Genomic DNA, 22,936 nt, shown 5'->3' on the forward strand with positions numbered 1-22,936 from the left:
CACCAAGGTGGACCATTAGAACAAAGATTTATTTACATGTTTACAAATGACTTAAGTATTTTGGTTTATTCTTGGGATTAAATGTAATATTAGGATTTAGACCTTATATTTCAAATGATCGTAAGGCAGTCGTACGATAGCGCTTACCACCAAGAGAAGAACTTTCTTGTGTCTTGATTTAGTTCTATAATGTATATATCAACAGTTTTATTTGTCTACTCAGGTTCGTGAAGCCCTTGAACTATCTTTGGAAGAAGATTTGTTCGCGAAACTGGTGTTCCTGTATCGGTCGCCGGAAACTATGATAAAATGGAGTCGACCCAAAGAAGAGGAGCCCGAGGAACAGAGGGCGCTGCCTCCGTCGCGCTGAGAACCCGCGCTAGTTCCCACGCACTGAATACTTTTCTCTCTAAAATACAATTGCGCGCCCTCTTTTTTCCTATGATACATATTGTATCTGGAATTATTTTATTTTAAAATCGGTAAGAAGGGGATTAGTATACGTGTCGTATAGTTGATTTCTGATCGCGTGACAACGTGACAGAAACGGATACTCACAAACTTGAGATGCAATTCAGATTTGAAAGTACAAGTTTAGATTCGGTTTTATATGCCTTAGCAGTAAACGTCCATGCAACGTAATTTATTGTAACTTAACCATGACTTTGCATTGTAGTGCTACTTGAGTGCGATATTGCATCCACGGTAGATACGTAAGTTGTACAGTAACGTAATATTTTAAGAATAATTATGTTGCAATTTACAATATGCTTTACCGTAATATGGTCTTCTTAAATTGTAAATCACTTAAAATTCTAATGAATAAAAATATCTCGATGTTAAATTTCGTCTAAAAGATTGCTATGTAGTGAAACTTTCATTGTTTTCGATCAGTTTTGCACCCATTGCTTCTAAATGCACACGAGCTAAAATTGTAAGTGTCACTAGTTAGTACTTAATTTTTATATCATAGATATATTTACATCATGTTATTTGTTTTGCCATTGCTTCTAAGAAGAGATGCTCTCTCAAATTGGGATTCCATGGTGTGTGATATCTTGGTAAAGCGGGCGAACAGTAACAGTCGCGCATTGCTCGGAGCTAAGTCTTAGGTCTTGGCTCCGAGCAGAGACTCGCAGAGACTGTCTCTATGGTTGCGCAAATATTCCAAAATATCAAGAGAAAAACTCTATATTAAATTTACCGACTCGCGACAGATCCCTCATGCTGCTTTGAACATAGCTCATTCGCACCGACGACTATTCTTCACGCACCATGAGACCTCGACATTACTCGAGACATAGAACTCTACCTTTTTATATATAGACACAGATGGTGGTTAGTTTTCTTAAGTTTTTCCTTATTAAGCAAATTTAATTTATTTATCTACTCTGTTGACTTTGTTTTACTGTTCTGGTAAAAACCGATGTTTCTATTAATTGTTCCCCTTTCTTTTATATTGATAATTAATTTGCAAACTCAAAGTAAATAGCAGCATTGTTCGAAATCTAAAATGAAGTTTACCATTGAATAAAATTTATTATGCGCATGTAGGTTGGCTGGATTACATGCATTCCTGTTGCCCGAGCTTTGAATTTATATTGCGGCCCCGGCCTTGCTCATTACCCAATATGCTCAGGATTACGTAGTAAGGATATGCTTACACGAACCCGACTTGTAAAATTACGATATCATTTACTATTGTATTATTATCGTTTTACCACTTTACCCTTGTAAGAACAATTTTTGAAAAATTTATTGGATCGTTTGTAATGTATGAGTGCAATGTTTATCTTGGCGTTAATTTATATAGTGAATTTATTTTGTTTTTATTTATTTGCACATAAGTTTTATTATTTTTCGACTTGAAAAGTTACAAGTATAATAAAATTAGTTAAAAGTTACCTCAAATTATGTGAAGTCAATCATATTGCATTTGATATTTCATTGAATTATTCAAGTTTAAAAGTTTTATAATTGTACACTTTTGTATTATGACTGTTGTGTTTAAGCTGCATTTAATGTTGTCAATTTGTGATAATAAAACACTTATCAAACGTTTTACATGTTTTTATTGATAAAGTATAAGAGTTACATATTAAACCTAATGAAATTAAAGTCACAAATATGTAATTATGTATCTATGCTAGTTGACAACCATTAATCTAGGAGCTATATTCATTGACATAAGTTCCTGGAACAGTAATTTTGCAGCGTATGGCAGGCGCACTTGTGAAATTTGAGTTTTATTCTTGCATCCTTTGCATTCGAAGGTGTTGTTACGTAGGTTGGCGATGGCAATCAAACCGCAGAAATTACAAACGTGAATACGGTATGGATCGGATACTTCAAACAGCCGCTCGCGCAAAAATTGTGCAGCTCCGTGAGCTATTTGACAATCACGTTCCATTTCACCAAAACGTAACCCTCCATCTCTAGCTCTACCCTCCATAGGTTGACGAACTAGAATTTGCACTGGGCCTCTAGCTCTCGAGTGGATTTTATCATCTACCATGTGTTTCAAACGTTGGTAATATGTGGGACCCAAGAAAACCTGAGCGTTTATCTTCCTTCCAGTGTGTCCATTATACATCACTTCATTACCACGCAGATGGTATCCATACTCTTGCAACAATGATGAAATTTTCTGCACATTTACAGCATCATTAAATGGCGTGGCATCACCAATTTCTCCTTTGTTTGAAGACACTTTGCCTTGAATACATTCAATCAAGTGACCAATTGTCATACGGGATGGAATGGCGTGTGGGTTAATAATAATATCTGGTGTGAGTCCTTCGCAAGTGAAAGGCATGTCTTCTTGTCGGTACTGAATACCACACGTTCCTTTCTGTCCGTGACGCGAAGCGAATTTGTCACCGATTTGCGGAATACGCACTGATCGCACACGAATTTTGCAGAATTTGTATCCTTCACTGTTTAGCGTCAACATGACTTGATCCACAATACCGGTTTCACTGTTTCGCAAGAATGTGGATGCATCTCGCTTGGTAAAGCGCCGAGTTGTGCCTTCCAGTTCATCGTCATGCTCGGGTAATGTTATTGTTTTCCCGATAACTACGTCGTCACCTGATACTCTTATACCAGGAGCAATAATACCATCCTCATCTAATTTGTCATATAAAGCATTTCTCATACCTTGGCAGGTCTGTCTTGTTGGTTTCTCAAATTGCTCCTCTTGGTCCCCAATTCGTTTCGATTCTGTATCTTTATATGATCGGTAGAACACTGATCTGAAGAAACCTCTCTCCACAGCAGAAGCATTCAAAATGACACTGTCTTCCTGATTGTAACCAGTATAACATAAAATAGCGACGATTGAATTAATGCCAGCTGGCAGTTCTCGGAATCTTAGATACTCCATAGATCTTGTTGTGACCAATGGTTTGTGTGGATAGTACAGCACATGAGCCAGTGTGTCCATTCTTACATGGAAGTTGGTAATATAAACTCCCATAGCTTGCTTACCCATAGCACTTTGATAGGTGTTCCTGGGACTTTGGTTGTGATCAGGGAATGGGATAATTGAAGCACAAACTCCTAGAATCATAGCAGGGTGGATCTCACAATGTGTGTATGTTGTACAATATGCATATTCTTTAACTTGAGCCAAATCATCTGGACTCATTGCAATCATCACTGTTTCTTCTTCAAGAGTATCAATATACTCAACCACACCACTGGCAACTAAGTTTTGCCACCTATAGTTGTTGTAGTCTCTTTCCTTAAGATGATCAATATGTTTTTTCTTCAATAGCAATGCTCCATTTTCTACAATGAGCAATGGACGACAAATTCTACCTGCATCTGTATAAATTCTTATTTCTCTGTCTCTTATGTCACGAATCATGCTGACTTCAGATACAATGATGTCCATCTGACGTCTCAGTTTACGTAAGGTTGCCATTAGTTGCTCAGGGTCTCTGTGGATCCCTACCCAGCAACCATTCACAAATATTTTTGTCGCATCAGCAATAGCAGATGGTGCAATTTCCTCCAAGTTTTCCATGGACCACTCTTCCAAGAACTCTAAAATTGGAGACGGTTGGCTACCAACTGAAATATAGGCCATTAGGGCTAAGTTTTTCACTAGTCCGACAGCAGCTCCCTCAGGTGTTTCAGCTGGGCAAATCATACCCCACAATGTGTTATGCAACTGACGAGGCTTAGCTAACTTGCCATCACGTCCAATAGGTGAGTTAACACGTCTTAAATGTGATAAAGTTGAAGCGAAGGTCAATCTGTTCAATACTTGTGATACACCCGCTCGGGCTTGATGAGCTTTCTTTTGATCACCCCAATTTCCTGTAGCTAATGAGTAACGTAAGCCATCAGTAATAATTCTGGTTTTTATGGCCAGTTCAAGATTGAAGTCTTTTCCCCTATCAATGAATTTCTGAGCATACATTCTGACTTCTTTTAATAGATTTTTGAATAATCCTCTAAACAAAAATGCCAACAGAAGACCTGCCAGATCTAGTCTTTTGTTACCATAGTGATCTCTGTCATCTAATTCACGGCGACCTAAAGCCGCTAGCAGTAGCCTGTGTACCATATAGCCTAAAAAGTAAGCTTTCTTAGTTTCACAAAAATCGGAAACACCAACATGTGGTAACATTTCTTTTTGTAGAATTTCTCTAGCATATTTGATACGCTTTTCTTTAGTTACGCCTGGACGGGCACCACGGGCACCAATGAAATTGAGAGCCACATTTTGTTCTTGAATCACAAAAGCTTCGTCAAGTGATGGCTTTACCATTTCCATCATTTCAGGATCATCAAAGTCATAAATAATGTGTTCCAATATGTCTCTATCAGCTACAAAACCCAGGGCTCTGAATACAATCATAATAGGAATTTCCTGTTTGACATATGGGACAATAGCAATAATTCTTTGTCCGATTGCAGATTTTTTTATACTCTGCCCACCACGAGCCATCATATTGACCCAAAGAGTGGATGTGGGTCTGGAGCTATGTTCTAAACAAGATCTGATTTCAGTTTTGTAAGCAAACTTCCCGTCTTTCATACTAAATACATATACAGTATTTGTAGCCATTTTCTCTTGAGCAATCAGCACTTTTTCAGACCCATTGATAATGAAATAGCCACCAGGGTCAAGAGGGCATTCATTAAGTTCAGACAGATCTCTGTCAGTCAAACTGTTCAAGAGACAGTATGTTGATCTCAACATTATAGGAATTTTACCAATAAAGGTCTTTTGATGTTGTGTTTCAATAGGATCCTCATGCTCTTTGACAATTGTTTTAGTGATATCTACATAAAGCGGGGCAGAATATGTCAAGTTACGTAGACGCGCCTCGTTAGGCATCATGGGAGATGGTGCACCATCTTTTTCCCAATGTGTAGGTTTGGAAAGATAAATCTGATCAAACTTCAAAAGGTATTTAGGTGGTATTTCAATTTCGCCAGACGAGTGTTGCGCTTCTGCTTGAAGTTCTATAGGCGGTGAATCTTCGACTATACGCTGTACGGACATTTGAATGAACTCATCAAAACTGTCCAACTGTTGCCGTACCAAACCTTTCTCATCAAAATATGCGTTAATAACAATCCAGCACGCTTCTTGCCATAACTCAGAGGAAATTTCTTCAACATCTTCCTCTTCATATTGATCATCTTCTATGTCGTACATAGTGGATTTAAAATTTAAAACGGTAACGAACTATTTATTTATTTATGCCACGAGCATTGTTTTCTTCATTCAGGTTTCTACAAATTTTAACCTGGCTATTTAGTATTTATATATTATTTGATGTGCGATTGATTGAGACTCTTGCCAACTAACCTGTCGACAAGATAAAACAAAATGGCGCTACGGTAGGTAACCATAAACAAAACAAACAATTATCATTTTTGACATTGACAAATCAGTGCTGCGAATAAGCTTTTATTGTCTTTCGATAATAGATATTGAGCGATAGGTATTCGGAACAATCTATAATAATAAAAATTCTAATAAAGGAGATTGGGCTGGAAGTTTATGAACTAACAGCTAATGAAACAATTATTATTATGAGATTTATAAAGGCCACTTTAAGATATTCTATACCCACTTTATAATCCGTATTATTAGTATTACTGTGAATTATTTTTAATACAATCAGCCTATGTCTTCTTTACATAATAGTCGAATATTTTTCACATCTAACTTTTATTCATATTTTTCTACATTTTATAAATAATTCATAATAATTTAATAAGCAAGGTTATATAGCAACAAGTTTTATTGCTTATCACTTGAATTGATAATTTGATATCTACAGACAATAAAAAAGTCTGCACAAAGTCAACCTCTAATTTTTTGGCTGTACTTTTTGTTTGTGACTTGACTGTGGTTCTTCAAGTTTCTGAATGTTTTGTTTGAGAGTTCAATTTGTGGTTCAATTTGAGGATTGCTAAGATGATTCATTGTGTTATATCAGCTTAAAAAATTGTGTTTTTGTCGTCTCTTACTAATATATCAGTTATAAAAAATGGATTCTTCCAGAAGAAACAATACAGAAGAACAACGCTGCATACTGGGACTTCAAGATTTGAAAATATCGAATAAAGTCGAGGATGGAACTGAGCAAGCGCACAGTGCCGCAACATCAAATTCGAGTACTCTCGGAAAAACTCGTCCGGTGGGCGCAATAGAGAGCTTCGTACTCGACAACACCCAAAATAATCGACAGGATTATAGTTTTTACGAACGATCAAATGTCATAGCCGCCTCAAAGTTTGCAACTCCTAAAAGAGTGGAGACAATCGCGTCGATTAACAAACGCGATTTGAACGCAGCTGCACTGCCTGCAAGTCCTACGCGTTCCATTGATTCGTTATCGCAGAGGTCGCTTAGTTATCAGACAGATGATTTGTACGAGATTCCGGGTAACCCGAACGCTCAATATCCGCCGCCCGTTTACGAGAACATAGATTATTACGGCGAGCAGCGCTCTCCACAACCACCCTACTACCATCAGCTGTATCAGCAGGGCCCGCCGCCGCCTGTCTCCGACGGATACTACGACACGAGATATAGCAAAGCTCAGCCTCAAGTACCTGTCAATTCTAAACCTAAGTTCAACCCAACTGTTTATGAAAATATGCTGTGTACTGACAATGATAAAAAAAGTGAATACAAAGTGCAGCAAAGTCAAGATCAGCGTTTCATACAACAAGGATCAGTTCCAGGGCCCCAGGTGGCCAATAGTAGTGTGAGCAGGAGTGCACATGTGCTGAGTGACAAAGTTAAGACTGAAAAGGCCCCACCGCCGCCTCCCTACAAGGGTCAAGACAACCAGAGTGGTGACTACACCATAATGAAGTCAGCTCCTCCAAAGTACACAGATGTAAGTGCATTATTAAAGAATGATAACACTGTTAGCTTTGATGATAAAGTTGTTACAATACCATCCACTGCTATATATGCATCTATTGCTCCAAGTGCACAGAGGCCTAAAGCTAATCTAGCCACAGAAGTGCAACCAGTGGCGCCTAGTCCTAAGTTCTTCCATCCTAAACCAGTCATCAGTAACAATATTGTTAAGGAAAAAACTCCCTCTATAAATGGAGGGTATAGTCCAAAGCCCACTGGCAATAGGATGCAGATTGTGGAAGACAGCAATGGTTCAGACTATGTGTGCATGACAGGAGGGTCATCTGTAGCTGCTGTAGCTGTAGCCAATCGGGACAATGCATCATTGGCTTCAGAATCTATGGGTTCTAGAAATTTAGTGTCTGGTTTAACATCATTGTGTTCACCTATTCAATCACCAGTACCTAGTCCTACTCCTAGTTCTGTGTCACAAGTTTCTGGGGGCTCTCGTGGTTCTGGTGGGAGAGGCAAGAGTCTTCTACCATACAGCATTACACCTCCTAGACCATCTGGTCCGAGTGAGGCACAGCGGAAGATTGAAGCACTAACCAGGCAGCTTGAAGAAGAAATGGAAAGGCAAGATGAAGAAGGAGAATACTTTGGTAAGATACTATTTTAACCACAAAATCATAATTTCTCTACTGATGCATGCTTATGAAATTGTTTTCTTTTATACAGGTATATGTCACACATGTGGTGCAGGAGTGACCGGTGCGGGCCAGGCTTGCCAAGCTATGGGCAACTTGTACCACACCAACTGCTTTATTTGTTGTTCTTGTGGCCGGGCACTGAGAGGCAAGGCATTCTACAATGTACATGGAAAGGTCTACTGCGAGGAGGACTACTTGGTAAACTTTATTATATTAATATATTGTTATTCTCTTAAGGGTATGAATAATACAATTGTGTTTGCTAATCAGTTCACATGAAAACATCATTCATTCACTCAACCAGCATGCTAATGTTAAATATAAGCAATCTTATCTCTATGCAATTTTAAGAAATTTGCAAACATATTATGGTGTAATCATATTATTGTTTTTTGATATTCGTGATTGTAAAAAATGCTATAATTTAATTATCAAATCTTATGACTTTCAGTATTCTGGATTCCAACAAACTGCTGAAAAATGTGCAATATGTGGACATTTGATTATGGAAATGGTGAGTCAAATTAAGTAAATAAAGTAAATCATTGAAAAATAGAATAGAAATATAAAAAAATATGTTCATATTTTTATTCAAGAATAATATTTACATTGACAAACTAAGGCCCCAGTACCGTTCTTTAGGACTCTTATTAAAGTGTTACACTTAGACATGCACACACACTCTCATCTTCTATTCCCAAAGGAGTAGGCAGATGCGCAATGTGTATTTTGTCTTAATGTAGGGGGTACAAGTACTTAGTTTATCGCCATATTTTTTTTTGCTTTATTTATTCCGGTATACCCATCTTTAAAAAATTCTTTTTGCACAGATTTTGCAAGCTATGGGTAAATCGTACCACCCAGGATGTTTCCGGTGCTGTGTGTGCAATGAATGTTTGGATGGTGTACCATTTACTGTTGATGTGGACAATAAGATATACTGTGTTAATGACTACCATCGCATGTTCGCGCCCAAATGTGCTAGCTGCGGTAAAGGTGAGATTGTTTTTAGTGTTGTATTGATATAGAAAATATTCCATTATCAGTTATCAGAACATGAAATTATGTTGTAAATAGTTGTTTATCAAGTGTATTTAAAATGTTTGTATATTAATGTTTGAAGTGGGAAATTTAATAATACTTGATCATAATAGATATTGTCAAGAACTTGTTTGTGTTTTGGGTACCAAACTACCAATATACATACCTACACATAATCTCATAAAAAGTACATTACATTCAAGCTTATTCGTTTTTGAGACCAGTCGAGTTATAGATACAAATATATATGAAGTATGCCTTTCTTGTTAATTGTGATGTTTAACATATTTCCCTTCTTTAAATAAGCAAGGCATTATTCAATCCATTTCAACTCCACTTGCACATCTTTTAAATGCTTAGTATAAAAATAGAATAGAATAAATTATGACAAATGCACAAAAGAGCTGATAAGTTTTGATAAATTTATGATGCTAAAATATCTAGAACACTGGAGTACATGTTTACGTAATTTTATACTATAATGTGCTTTAGGTTCCGAGTTTCATGAAATCTTAATAATATAAAGATTAGAGAAGACTAATGGTATTGCTCCAAAGGTCTAAATCAAATACAATTCCAGATCCTCTATCTACTAAAGTTGAGCCTTTGGCTGATTTAAGATGTGTTTAACCAGAGGGTTCACTATGACAGTTTGTCATACTTAACGTTATAATACTTAGGTATTAAAATAACCAAGGTTTTTATTGATTAGCGATAAACCAAAGCTCATTGATAGTATTTTATACTGTGCTAATTCTGGGCACAGGGATCTTTTACTACAGATAGAATTTAAGGGTTAGTTCACTATGTTGGCCTTATGCAGGTTTAAAGAATTCACATGTTGTGTATGTACCATCGAATTTGTTATTGAGAATTTTTATTTCTTAGGTATAAAGTTTTCTCATGATGTTTCTCTTCAATGTTAAAGCGAGCGGCAATTGATAAGAAAATACACGAACTTTAAACAATAAGTGTATGTCTTGGGTTTTGAATCTATTTATGGACAATAAAAACAAATTATAATACTTGTTACTTACTCATGTTCGTAATACAAAAACTACATACAACCAGATTTAAAGAGGTTTAAAATAAATAACTTGGCCGTGGTTTTGGCATCAACCAAATGTATGAGCTGCTGAACATAAACTTAGAAATACCTGTTAATATTACTATGGTCGTTAAAATGTTATCGCCTTTAATTTTAAACCCAAAATTGTTACTACAAAGATTTAGAAAAAAATATAATTAATAAAAATTGGCGATTTATACAAATATACGAATTATGACTATGAGACAAAGTAAACTCATCCATTAACATGAGTATACTATTGAGTGTATTATTTTGCAGGAATAACTCCAGTTGAGGGCACTGACGAAACAGTTCGGGTGGTGTCCATGGACAGGGACTTCCATGTGGATTGTTACATGTGTTGTGTTTGTGGCATGCAGCTCACCGATGAACCTGATAAACGTTGTTACCCCTTGGCTGGTAAGATGTTTTATTCTAAACTTTTTCAAATTAGTGTGTATTATTATAAATAAATAATAATAATTCTAACCCCCTTATTCATAAACGTTTTTTATCTAAGGACGGAGTAAAGCTGTGATAACAAGCCTGTTTCTCAGTGCCCAACGGCTTTGTGATTGGTTATTATTGTTGTATTTCAATATTAGCCAATCACAACGGATATCACACTGCGAAGACTGCCATGCCGTCAGCACTGAGAAACAGACTTGTTATCACAGCCTTACTCGGTCGTTAGATAAAAAACGTCTATGAATAAGGGGGTAAGAATTTAAATATTAATAGAATTAATAAATATTTTTAAATAATATTCAATTACTTTTAGGGAAATTGATGTGTCGTGCGTGCCACTTGGCCACAATAGGCGCTGCCACCGGTCCGGGATTGCCTCCGGCGCCTCATCTCTCGCCTGCTTCTTATCAATACATGGGTTGAACCATATCATATGGATAGACAGCTCAAATAGCTTCAAAATGGGGTTAGAACTAATACTATGTATCTTCGTTAACGCGCGCCATTAGTTAACCAGCCAGTGTATGTTTCGATAGATTTACATGTTATAATTATTGACAATGAATGTACTAGATGTGACGTGATATCTGTGTAATGTAATATAGCTTTAACATTTGTTATATTAGAATTAACAAATTGGATTATGCTCAACCGAAATGTTAAAGTAAATATGTGGAACACATTAGTGTACACATAGTATTATTAACTGTAGAAAACTGTATGCAGTGACGTGGTTCATCACCTCATTTAAACAATATGTGCTATGTTTAAATATTTATTGATATATTGTCTTTTGCGCTTCACAATATAGATATTAACTTACTATATGGGTTCCAGATAAGTTTCTAATAAAGTAGATAAGTGAATACTAAGTAAGTTTATTTAAGCAGTGACATGCATGATATTTTGTGTAATAAGTAGTTAGAACAAATAAGGATACCATAATACAAATGTGATTTGTTCCCTAATAATGTTTGCCTATTGGCTGCAAGCAGTTTGTGATATCAGTAGCTTTTGTTTTATACTGTAAACACATGGCAGTTTGTTTTTTTTTTGGTAATATATACACTACAAACCTTATAATAAATCTTACTGGCTCAGTTTTTCACAGTACAAAGAAAAATTAATACTACATGGCATTTTTAAATCACCAATTATGATGCATTTATTAATTTTAAACTGGACATGACAGCACTCCTGGTTTTAATATGAATGGTCATCTTAAGGTAAGGAAGTTGGAAGCAAAAAAGAAATTATAATTACTGAGAATGATCTTTCTCTGAATATTTTGTGTCGTAATTTCGCCACAATGTTAATTATTATGCCAATGTGAATTTTATACAAAATTATATGCAGCTTTTTTTACAAATGTATTAAGTAGTCACAAAATATTTTTCAATGGCCAAGTAAAATTAGACCTATTATGTATATAAAAGTAAGACTTAAATTAAGTATGTATTTATTACCCAAGGGTCACAAATGTAAGTAATAATTGTTACAAATGTACTGCGCCATAAAACATTCCAGTTGTGTGCTGTCCTGTTGCGTACTTAATTTAAGAGTTGGTTGTTATTATATGTACATTTTGATAACCACAACTTGTGATTATTTTGTATTAGGGTATGTTGAAATGAAAATGATTTTGTTAAGGAATAATTTTTATATTTAATTATTTTAAACAATAAATATTTCAAAATATACAACTGGTTTTAATTTTTAATGATCACATGGGTCTCACGCAGTTGTAGATTGCTAAGGTAGTATCATATTTTTTTCTAAAAATTCTCCACTAGCATCATAAGACAAAAAATGTAATACATTAGTTTCCTGAAGTCATCGATAAAATTTGATAGCCTTGCCGTCATTACTTTACATTTTCTTCACCTTGTTTTTCATATTGCGCATTTCAGTTTTGTACCTCCTCATTTCGTCCATCATGTGGGTTCTCTTTTCTTTCATCTGTGTCTGATAGTGTTGTTTGCTCTCTTGGAAGCGATCTTGTAAGTTATCCTTTTTTTCTTGAAGCATTTCTTTGATACGTTCCCGTGAAGGCACGGGCTTAATCCAACCCAATGCTGTCAATTTTTTGATAGCATATGTAGTTCCACCTAGAAAGTATTTTATAATTATTTCTAACAGGTAATTTGTGTTAAAAAGTATTAACTTAAAGAAATATCTATTGCATAGTATAATATCATTAGACTTGCATCATATAGTATACTCTGCCACATGCTTCTTTTTGCTAAATATTCGGCCAAACACTGGACCAACATAATATGGTGTAACTTAAATTAACATGTTTATTTTGAATGATAATCTATGTATAAACTTTAATTTACCAGTTGCAACAATTTTAATCCAAAGTTTTAAGTTTATTTTGTTAATTCTTATTATACAGAATAGAAGTTCATTTTGTCCCATAACTTGTGATTACAAGGAAATACATTATTATAAAATAATTTAATCTTTTTATTTGAGTAATTATCTACTTACAAAAAGAAGTTGGTATTCTGCCAAATAAGGTAAAAGTAGCCAAATAGATCAAATACTAAATAGTAGCCAAATATTTTTGTAAGACTAAATAATAGGCATAATGTTGAAACCATAATATAGAAGGCATTTTAAGGAATACCAGTGTTCCACTAACATAACACTTTCACTTTCATAACATATAAATTGATAGTTACAACAATTTTTAAAACAAAAAGACAGAAAAATAGGATTACAGTTCACAAATAGTTTAAACATTAATAATATCATGTTTTATGATGTTGACCTATTTAATCTGCATCCCAAAATTATTATTAATTTTGAAGTGCGCAATAAGTAAAAATATATTACCAACAGTTACAGCATATCTCAGTGGTGTAATAAGTTTATAAAATGCAAAAGCCAGGGCGAAATATCCAGCACTGGAGTCTCTAAGTGGTGTCAATAATGTGTCATTGACTCCTATTGACTCCAAAATACTTATAACATCAACACCACTGAAAAAGAAGACCACTGTTAAAATATGCAAATACAATATTGCATCATACTAAACATACATTCGTATTTTTATTACCTTCTGACTGCGTAGTAAAGGCTACCAAACCATATCGCCGACGTCCCCATATGAACCGGTAATAAAACATACCAATAATCCCTGTACATTTGTTTGAACCTCTGTATGAGGCCAAGTTTTTTTTCCTCTGTATCTGATGGAGATTTTTGGGCATTTCCTTGTGTCGAACATTGTCGAATCGTAAATATTTCTGCGCCTTTCGTTTCTAACAATGGTATATGTCTGTAATTATGTTGATAACAAACTCCACTTGCCAAGATTCTTATTGGAATATTTTTTCCAACACTCCATTTCACCGGTTTGGTTATACTCTGAATATAATTACAATTCCTAAATATTGCTCTGTAAGTAAGAGCCATGGTTACGTGATAAAAACTTTCTCGGTCGAAAACTTATAAAGTATGCATTTTCGTTGTTAAAAATATGTAAAAATAAGCTGGCCACTAACTTGTGGGTGAATGACAGAAGACAAATGACAAAAGTCATAATTGACAAAATTCTGATGACAACTAGGGATAAGGGAACAATAATCTTGTGGCAATTTTTAATGATATTTATCGATATGTTATTTTTCATTGTAACATGACATCGACATTTAAACATTGAATAGTACACATATTTACATACATTACCCCATAATATTTTTTTGAATCAAATACGAATATACAATTCTCATCCTATTTGATTTTGCGAAGTTTTCTTCTGCATTTTTTAAGTCTAAGGTCCTATATTTCAATGAAGTTGAAATGATACAAAATCCAACGGAAAAGAATCATAATCGGACCACGAGTGAAAAATATCGCGGAACAAACCAAAAAAAAAAACGAAAATTAGATAACCTCTCATCATTGCAGTCGGTTAAATAAAACCGCTACATTTAAAAAACGAACTGCGATTAAAGGAGCAAGTTTTAATTTTGTAGATTTATGTTTCGTAAGCTCAGACCGTTTTTTATGCTGTATTGTAATCAATGATTGTTGAGTTGTGTTCAGTACTTGTAGCTCGGGTTGATACTAACTGGTAAGGACTTAGAATATATCTGGTACGATCTTTCCTTTCGGCCAAAATATAAGAGCAAATTATGCATATACAAACTTTTATAAAAACATATTTTTTTTATTGCTTTGTATAATGAGACGAGCATGCGGTTCACCTGATAGTAAGCGTTACGGCCGCCCGTAAACAATAGAAATGCCATCCAACGCTTCGAATTACCAAGTAGTGTTTGGTAATCCACTGCGCTCGCCATCCTGAGACATAAGAAATTATGTCTTATTATGTTCAGTAGTTACATTAGCTGCTATGTTCATGAAACCGGAACACATCTATGTCTACATACTGCTGCTTGGTGGCAGAAATAGACATTGCGGTGATACTTAGGTAAGTATCACCAAGACGGACTCTCACATATGACAGACCTATCACCAGTAAAAAGTAGTAGTATAGTGCGCACACTAAAACAGACAAATGTTTAAATTTAATTGATGAATGCATTCATGACGAAACTATAACGTATCAAGTATGGTATGTGTATTGCACTTCTATGTAGGTACTTAGAGAATTAAAAGTGACAGACGGTGACAATTTTTTTTCTTCTAAATGGTCTTAGCGTAAACAGGACTAGTTTTTTTTTTCATTTTAATGTGTGCTACTTACGTGATCTGTGAAGTAAGCATCTTAAATAATAAGTGCCTGAAATCTACAATGAAGTGTTATTTGGCAAAATATCTATCTAGTTACAAAAACTCTGGTAAAATCAAGCATCGAATTTATTATTCCAAAGCTAGCACCGTCAAATACGTTATAAGTGTATCATTATGGCATGGTGGCCTTTGATAGTAATGTACATATAATTCAACTATATATATCTAGAAAGGGAAAATATTTACCGTGGCATTGCGGGTGATTACCGAAACACCCGCAACAACGAAACGAATATATAAGTCATGTTAACAATATTATAATCTGCAATAACAATACAGTTTTATTATAGCATCATCAACGCAAATGCTCTGATTATTATAACGATTAAGGCGGCTGATCATTCCAGAAACCGCCCATTGTTTTAGTCTATGATATAAAGTACTATCAAACACTGCATCTCCTGGAGTGGTTTTTATGGATACTGTGAAAATCTTGCCTTTGTCTTTTTCGGCTTGTACCGCATTAATGTTTATTATTTGTTTCAAAGATAGTCTATCACATTGTGGGTATGCACTTAACAGCTTGTTAATGTGGCTGACTAGGTATCGGGATGCCGAAAGTCTGATATTTTTGGTAATTTTAATTCGTTGTCCCAATGAACATGTACACCAATGATCTTCAATGCCGATGGATGGACAAGTTCTTTTTTCTGATATAGGCAGAAACAGACTGCTTTTATTTGTCTTGGAATTAACTAGATTTAATCTCCTTGATAAATTACTGTTTTGCAAATTATCGATTTTGGTAAGATCTAACAGAGTTTCGTGTAGATCATAAGGCGTAATCAAGCGATTACTGTTAACTTTAAAATTATTGAATGCAATTGGATATTCATTTTGAAACCGTTTAGGAAATAATACTTCAAGTAGTGGCAGACGTTCTTCTTGTCGTCCATTTTTTGTCTTCGCTAATTTCCCCCAACGCATACCGTGGTCGCTTAAAAAGATTAAAACCGTGTCATTTAAGTAATCACTTAAGTTTTCAAGCATATGAACATAATCGTTATCCATTATTGTTGGTAAATCTATGTCTTCGTGACTTACCGATTCTTCCCAAAACATACCAAACCAATTCGTTGACTTTAAATGCTTTGTAATACCCTCAATATAATCTAGAAGAACCTTATAAAAGTATTTGTTATTGAAGCAAGCGTGAAAATTATAATCTTTATGTTGAAACAAATTCCCAATTTCAAACATGACAGGCTGTAAATAGAAATCTGTTGGTATCTTCTTCAAGCTGTATTCGTATGTTCCAAGAAGTCCAGCAATACTGTCAGATCCGAGGATAGTTTTGTATCCAGCGATTTTAAACGCATCCCAGATGAATTGACATTTATTTGTATTTATAACATTACCAGTTTTACATTCATGAGTTACATTCTTGAATGATTTGCCCGTTAGTATTGGAAATAAGTTAGGAAATGAATTGTAACCTAATTTATTATAACCAAGCATTTGAATACTACCTCTATCCTTTAGGAATCTCGATGTTAATGGCATAGTTCTTTTAAAATTCAGTCGTGACATACTCTCTATACCGATTATAAGAATGTTATAGCCAGCATTCATGCGTGTGTAGTATTTGTCGTACGGAATAAATACGAAAAAATCGTCATAAATTTTATTATCATAATAATAGCATTCTGTACGGACAAATTCATGTTTCGCTTCTATTATTGTTGAAAACTGTATACAATTTCCGTAGCTGATATTTGCTATGTTATTTATAGCTGAAAAATTTGTGTAGCAACAATAAAATTCATTATGTTGATATACATTGTACTCTTCATACACATTTTGATTTACCCAGAGATGGGAAGAGTTCGAAGTAATAAGTCTATTTGTGTTCGAGCATTTGCTTCGATGTGATAAAGCTTCAACTAATTTATGTATATTGCCGTTATCAGTCTCAATACCAGATAAACTAGGAATAATACACCCTTCAGTGGATATTGTGAATAATCTTGCATTGCTTACTTTAATCACTTTGTTGAAAACGATCACGAAATAATAACTTATATAAATCCCAACTTTCATATTTGTAGTCTGTATTACAACACAGCGTGTTTTACGGAAGTTGGAATGGTCGAGTCGAATTTGTAAACGCACTCATTAATAACATCCAGCAGCAAATGTACACATTTTTATTTTTAAACAATCTCTGGGAAGTTGTGAGAACATGAAAATGAAGCCATTGTCGTGTTAAATTTTCTATTTCTTGATTTTATAAACTCTATTGCCTTCGCGCGTGATACTTAGTAGTTATAAATTTAAAAGTCATTAATTATAATTATTTTATAACTAGTTTCGTTATTGATGTTTTTTGGCACTACAGCTTAAGATAGTCTCATGCTTGCCTACCAACGAAACCACAATGACGAAGCGTGAATCTTGTCCCTCTGACCTCTGAGAGTAAAACGCCTAGCACCTAGCTATACCGTAAACAGTAAACAGTTTCAACGCCTTTAACTATGTTTTAGTAGGTGTCATATGATCAGTTTCCAAGTAGTGTATGATTACCCCATTATGCTCGTCATCAATGTCACTCTTAGAATGACTGATTTTGTGAGTTATACATTAGATATTTTATAATATTGGGTAGTGGGATTATTCATTCTCCCTTTTTATATATATATACCGATTAAAGAAATCACTTTATTTCTGTATTACTCTCTGAAACCCTTCAGTATGGTTAACCAGGGAAATGAAGCCATTAATCCTTGAGGAGGTAGAGACTTTCCCGCCCTCACACCCACCACTACAACTCCCCCTGTAAAGCCAGGATAAGCAGTGGCACGCATTTTGTGACACCGAGCAGTGAAGCTCGGCGAGTCTCAGGGAAAACTATGTCATTATCCCGCAACGAAATTAATCAAATAGAAAAATAGGAGGGTCAGAGCAATGGTGACAAAATCATTAGGGATTTAACCTCCGTTTACAACTAGATAAGCTAGTTATAAAGCACCACGGATAAAATTAAATGAAAGAATGAGCTGTTAGATTTGATTACAATAGGCATATTCCGTCTAGTCTCAACAAGGTCCATGTAGTATACAACCCCTTCACTGTTTAACATGATGTTGCTCTTCATGCCAGAGACCACACTCTAAAGTACGTGATGAGCAGATTGTTCAACCTCGTAACCAGGTGTAGAGCATGGGCACGCAGGAGGAGGTAGGCAGAAGCGCAATTTGTGCACCAACTATTCGCCATGTGTGTCCAATATCACTTGGCCGACCTGAGATTCGAACCCGAAACCTCAGCGCGGCATTCGTAAGTGAAATAAGATATGTTTTGCTAAAATACCTGGTATAATTATAATGTTTGTAATACCTTAAATTAAAACGAAGTTTAAACAATAATAAAATTTTATTCTTCATACACGTGTAAATAAATCGCTCACAATAATCTAATGCAGTACAAAATAAACAATATAAGTAATACTCGGCTAACATATTTTATACGGAGTACTGGTGCATGTCTTTTTACCATCACTACCCAATTTCTCCGCTTATAATGTTCATTTGCTTACAATATAGAGGGAGAAAAAATATTCCTGTGTTAATAAATTAATATATTTGACCAAATAAATAAGGTAAAATTTTGTTTATTAATATATACTTATTCACAAAATTTTCATCTTCAATTACTTTATATCAAGTACCTATCTATCTATCTTACATTTGAGTCTACAAAAGTGTTACATTCTAATTGAATGCTTTATAAATTGTAACTAAACGTAGTCAATGTTATGTCGTGATATGTAGCTATTCTCAACACGATTATTTCTAATTTTACAAATTAATCTATGTAAATATTGCATGGCACATTTAACCTACTATTAAACTATGTATAATAATACTACGAAATCTAATTAGTACAGTGATATATTCTGTTGATATAAGTTTTGACTCTAGCGAAACCCCGTAACAGTATTTTAAAATTATTTTCAGTCATTAAAATTTGGAAATCACGAAAAAATCTAAACTAGAGATACGTACAAGATATATAGATAATAGATATGTAATATTTTAAGGAAGATACTGTGAGGGTTTAACTTCTACATGTAGATACCTGCGTATAGGAACATACATGTGGAAATTAAGTATCGGTGGGATATGGTCGAACCTAATGCGTATTATACGCATGAAGAGCGTTAAAATTATATAATTATTAAATCAATTTTTAAATACTGTCTCACAATCCTAGTCATCTATAAAGCTTCATTTTATTTCATATTCATGCCTGTTTAACTTTAACAATCCAAAATCCTGATGTCACGACGACAATCTATTTTCGAAGTTAGCTACACGTAGAGCAGGATCAAGCTACTTTTTTTGTTCCAGGTGATGTGGGGAACCTATCGATGTTCATATTGAGATATTAATAATAATCTAAAAGGAATAAAGTTTCTAGTTTGTCATTTACATTAAAACCCGTACTGCGTATACATTTTCATAAATGCACTTACTTCTTCTAAATCATCAAAAATAAAATTAGGCCGTGGTAAACTTGAGCAACACATCGCCTGTTACATAACGCAAAACCAAATTTACTCAGTATTATCTTAGGTTAACCTCCGTCTTTGTTTCCTATTCACATATTACCATTACATAAATTTTCCTTATCATAGCATCTCTTTTATAATATCACAGCTGTTTTTATTGCGTTACATTAGTGGCTATTGACAATAACAATACAATTTAAGCTGATAGTGATGGACGCAGCGACTCTGCTCGCCATACAAGTTGAGTCGACTGACTGTGCCTGCTAGCACCCACTCGTCATAATCATGTCGTAGTGTTGCTTCGAATACAGCGCCGCCAGGCTGTGTGCGTACCACAACCATGAACTCTTCCCATCCAACCTCACCTTGATCTGGTGTGCCTGCATCCATCTGAATCATTTCTATAATCTCAGTCACTTGGAGTTGTGCACATTGCGGATAATCATGTAATAGCTTATTCAAATGTTGCTCTAGATGTAGAGCCGCTTCCTGACCCTCAATGCTATCCGTCGGTACTCGGTGGGATTTATGACAAGTACACCAATGGTCGGCGATCTCAGCTGTCTTACAAGTGCGGTTGGTAGGTATTGGCAAGAATAAACTTATGCTTCTATCGGAGGCATAGTATTCATTGCTTCTTCGTTTGATTCTTTCGTTGTCTAATTCGTTAAGGTTGATGAGATCCAGAAGTGTTGCATGCACGTCGAATGGTGTTGTCAACCGGCGCCTGTTAGTTTTCATATTATTATATGCTAGGCTATACGTTTCGCGGAATGATGGTGGTAACAAAATGTGAAATAAAGGCAATCGTTCTTCCAGCCGACCTTGCTTTGTGAATCGTATGTCTCCCCAACGTATACCATGATCGCTTAATAATATTAAAATGGTTTGATCTAGGTATTTGTTGTTGTCGAGATTCTCTAGGAATATCTCGTAGTCATCGTCCATTATTTTGGGTAGTGCAAATAATCATGAGTCATAGTAGCCTCCCAAAAGAACCCAAAGAAGTTGTCCGATTTTAGTTCCACAGTCAAACCTTCAATGTAGTCCAATAGAACTTTATATAAATATTTGTCACCTATGCATATGTATGTATTGAAGTCTTTTTGATTCCCCACGTGTAGTTCGCTTTCATACATAAAAGTGTGTATGTAGTAATCGGTAGGGGTACCAGTGAAACCAAGTTTTCCATAATTAAATGTGCCTAATCCTGCATTGTCTTCGCCGAATGCAGTATAGTAACCGACATCTTTGTACCAATTCCAAATGAACGGACAATGGTCGAAACTGGCTCTAGAGTTAGGCCAACAAGTATTTTTTAAGTCAGTATATTTGATACCTAGCAACATTGGTGTTAAATTTGGAAACGTATTATCCCCAACTTTGTTATAGCCTAAAAATTCAATAGCACCTTTCTTTTTTAAATAATTTAAGGTTTTAGGCATGGTTCTATAAAAATTTAATCGTGAAACTGCGTCAATGCCCATGATCAATACATTATATCTGCTTATATTTTGTTCTGTTTCCATGGAGTCCTCTGTAAAGAAAACCGGTGACTTTGTTCGTGCTGTAAGAAAAAACTGCTCATAAATAATTCTATACTTGTATTTGCAAGATACTTTTACGAACTCATTCTCGATCTCTATATAATCTGAGAAGTCTATGCATCTTCCATACTGAATTCTTTCATCGACGTCATTTGCATTGATATCTGCTATCGCTGCGGGTCGATAAAATGCTCTGTAACAACAAGTAATGTTGTCCTCATCGGGTACATTGTAATATTGCATATTTTCAGTTATTACCCATATATGGGTTTTATTATTCTGTAATAATGACTGATTAGCGTTATTACAAACTTCAGCGCTATCTGGTAAATCACTAAATTTTCGAATACTCTCATCAAATGGACGTAACCCAGGAATTGTGCATCCTTCCGTGTTGATAGTAAAACTTTCTTCAGAGTTAACAATTTTGTAATGATTAGCGTCCCAGAACGCGTTTGACGGTCCATTATTCAGGAGAAAAATCGATACGTGAGTTAAATGAAATTAGTAGTAGACCGCCACCAAACACTGTAGCAAATAGAAAGAAGTATCTGAAAAATGGTAATCTCTTTACTAATATATCTGTTAGTATTATTAATGAGGTACTTTTGTTTAAATGTTATATTATAATTATATAATTTTGCGAAATCTTTCGTTTTGTTTGCCACACTTTAATAAAAATTGCAAAAATATTTCGTAGTGGATAGATACATGAATTTAATTTTAAACCGCAGAATTTGTTTTGCATCGCAGCTGCTTTCGTATGAAAAAATAGGCCAAGTAGGTACGGATAAAGCTCGCGCACGAGGCATTTAGTTTAACCAAAAACTACAAAATTATGAATTTGTGCGGAACCGCGATGGTATTGCATTGCAGTATTTGTTCATATTTTTCGCAGATATTCGCATGAATTCTTTAATCGTGTGTATTCGCGGTTGAACCACACAATACTGAGAATATGTACTTATATTTATAAAGCATTGATTTGCAGGGTAAATTAACTAGGAAAGCTATTTTTATGTAAGTCGCACGTTGCGCGCCCTAGACCATATCGTAATGTTAAAAATATGACAAGTTTTTAAAAACACTAGTGAATTGTACAAAATAAATACAAACTACAGAGAGTAAATAAGATTTAAAGCGAACATTACTACAAAGTTAAAATGTATTATCAGTTCAGGTCTTCTCGCCCTTAAGGGGCGAACAGTGTCTCAAATACTGACTTTGTAAAATGAAGTAAATTTTTATTTCAAATTTAGTCCATTGAAAAGTTACATTTGGGGTTGCGTTTTTGAAGGACGCAATTTTATTTTTGAAGTGTAGGGGGTCAGTCTAAAGCTAAAACCAAGTTTAGGGTCGCCACCCCTTGTCCCACGGCCGCCATCTTGAAAATAGGGGTTGAAATGGTTTTACGATGTATCTCTTAAACTATTTATCTGACCAAAAATGTACAAACATTTTTTGTTGCAAATTAAATTCTCT

At 34.9% G+C, this 22,936-nt stretch overlaps 6 protein-coding genes across 12 annotated transcripts in view; 2 read left to right on the plus strand and 4 right to left on the minus strand.

The window, feature by feature from the left end:
• Positions 1-2,061, plus strand: part of LOC115448274 (piezo-type mechanosensitive ion channel component) — a 52,940-nt gene extending 50,879 nt beyond the window's left edge. For all 7 annotated transcript variants that reach the window (XM_037441994.1, XM_037441998.1, XM_037441995.1 and 4 more), the window contains one exon: positions 224-2,061. In XM_037441994.1, coding sequence (XP_037297891.1) covers positions 224-370 — 147 coding nt within the window. In that variant the 3' untranslated portion in view covers positions 371-2,061. The remainder of the gene's footprint in view (positions 1-223) is intronic.
• Positions 2,055-5,869, minus strand: LOC115448275 (DNA-directed RNA polymerase II subunit RPB2). The gene has a single exon (XM_030175660.2). It carries the CDS (start codon positions 5,675-5,677, stop codon positions 2,147-2,149), a length of 3,531 nt encoding a protein of 1,176 aa, XP_030031520.1. The 5' UTR covers positions 5,678-5,869; the 3' UTR covers positions 2,055-2,146.
• Positions 5,870-6,260: 391 nt separating this feature from the next.
• LOC115448267 (LIM domain-containing protein jub) lies at positions 6,261-11,879 on the plus strand. The gene is made up of 6 exons (XM_030175653.2): positions 6,261-8,004; positions 8,081-8,250; positions 8,504-8,566; positions 8,883-9,048; positions 10,442-10,582; positions 10,944-11,879. The coding sequence occupies exons 1-6, from the start codon at positions 6,519-6,521 to the stop codon at positions 11,051-11,053; spliced, it is 2,136 nt and encodes a 711-aa protein (XP_030031513.1). The 5' UTR covers positions 6,261-6,518; the 3' UTR covers positions 11,054-11,879.
• Positions 11,880-12,275: 396 nt separating this feature from the next.
• Positions 12,276-14,171, minus strand: LOC119188466 (uncharacterized protein C18orf19 homolog A-like). The gene is made up of 3 exons (XM_037441677.1): positions 13,695-14,171; positions 13,472-13,617; positions 12,276-12,738 (listed from the first exon to the last, which is right to left on the minus strand). Exons 1-3 carry the CDS (start codon positions 14,051-14,053, stop codon positions 12,500-12,502), a joined length of 744 nt encoding a protein of 247 aa, XP_037297574.1. The 5' UTR covers positions 14,054-14,171; the 3' UTR covers positions 12,276-12,499.
• Positions 14,172-15,638: 1,467 nt separating this feature from the next.
• On the minus strand, positions 15,639-17,078 carry LOC119190252. Its single transcript, XM_037441716.1, has 2 exons — positions 15,821-17,078; positions 15,639-15,659 (listed from the first exon to the last, which is right to left on the minus strand). The coding sequence occupies exons 1-2, from the start codon at positions 16,967-16,969 to the stop codon at positions 15,639-15,641; spliced, it is 1,170 nt and encodes a 389-aa protein (XP_037297613.1). The 5' UTR covers positions 16,970-17,078.
• A 2,645-nt stretch (positions 17,079-19,723) lies between these two features.
• On the minus strand, positions 19,724-20,866 carry LOC119190244. The gene has a single exon (XM_037441676.1). It carries the CDS (start codon positions 20,853-20,855, stop codon positions 20,082-20,084), a length of 774 nt encoding a protein of 257 aa, XP_037297573.1. The 5' UTR covers positions 20,856-20,866; the 3' UTR covers positions 19,724-20,081.
• Positions 20,867-22,936: the final 2,070 nt, after the last annotated feature.

This window comes from Manduca sexta, chromosome 23, assembly GCF_014839805.1.
Source record: "Manduca sexta isolate Smith_Timp_Sample1 chromosome 23, JHU_Msex_v1.0, whole genome shotgun sequence".
NCBI lineage: Eukaryota > Metazoa > Arthropoda > Insecta > Lepidoptera > Sphingidae > Manduca > Manduca sexta.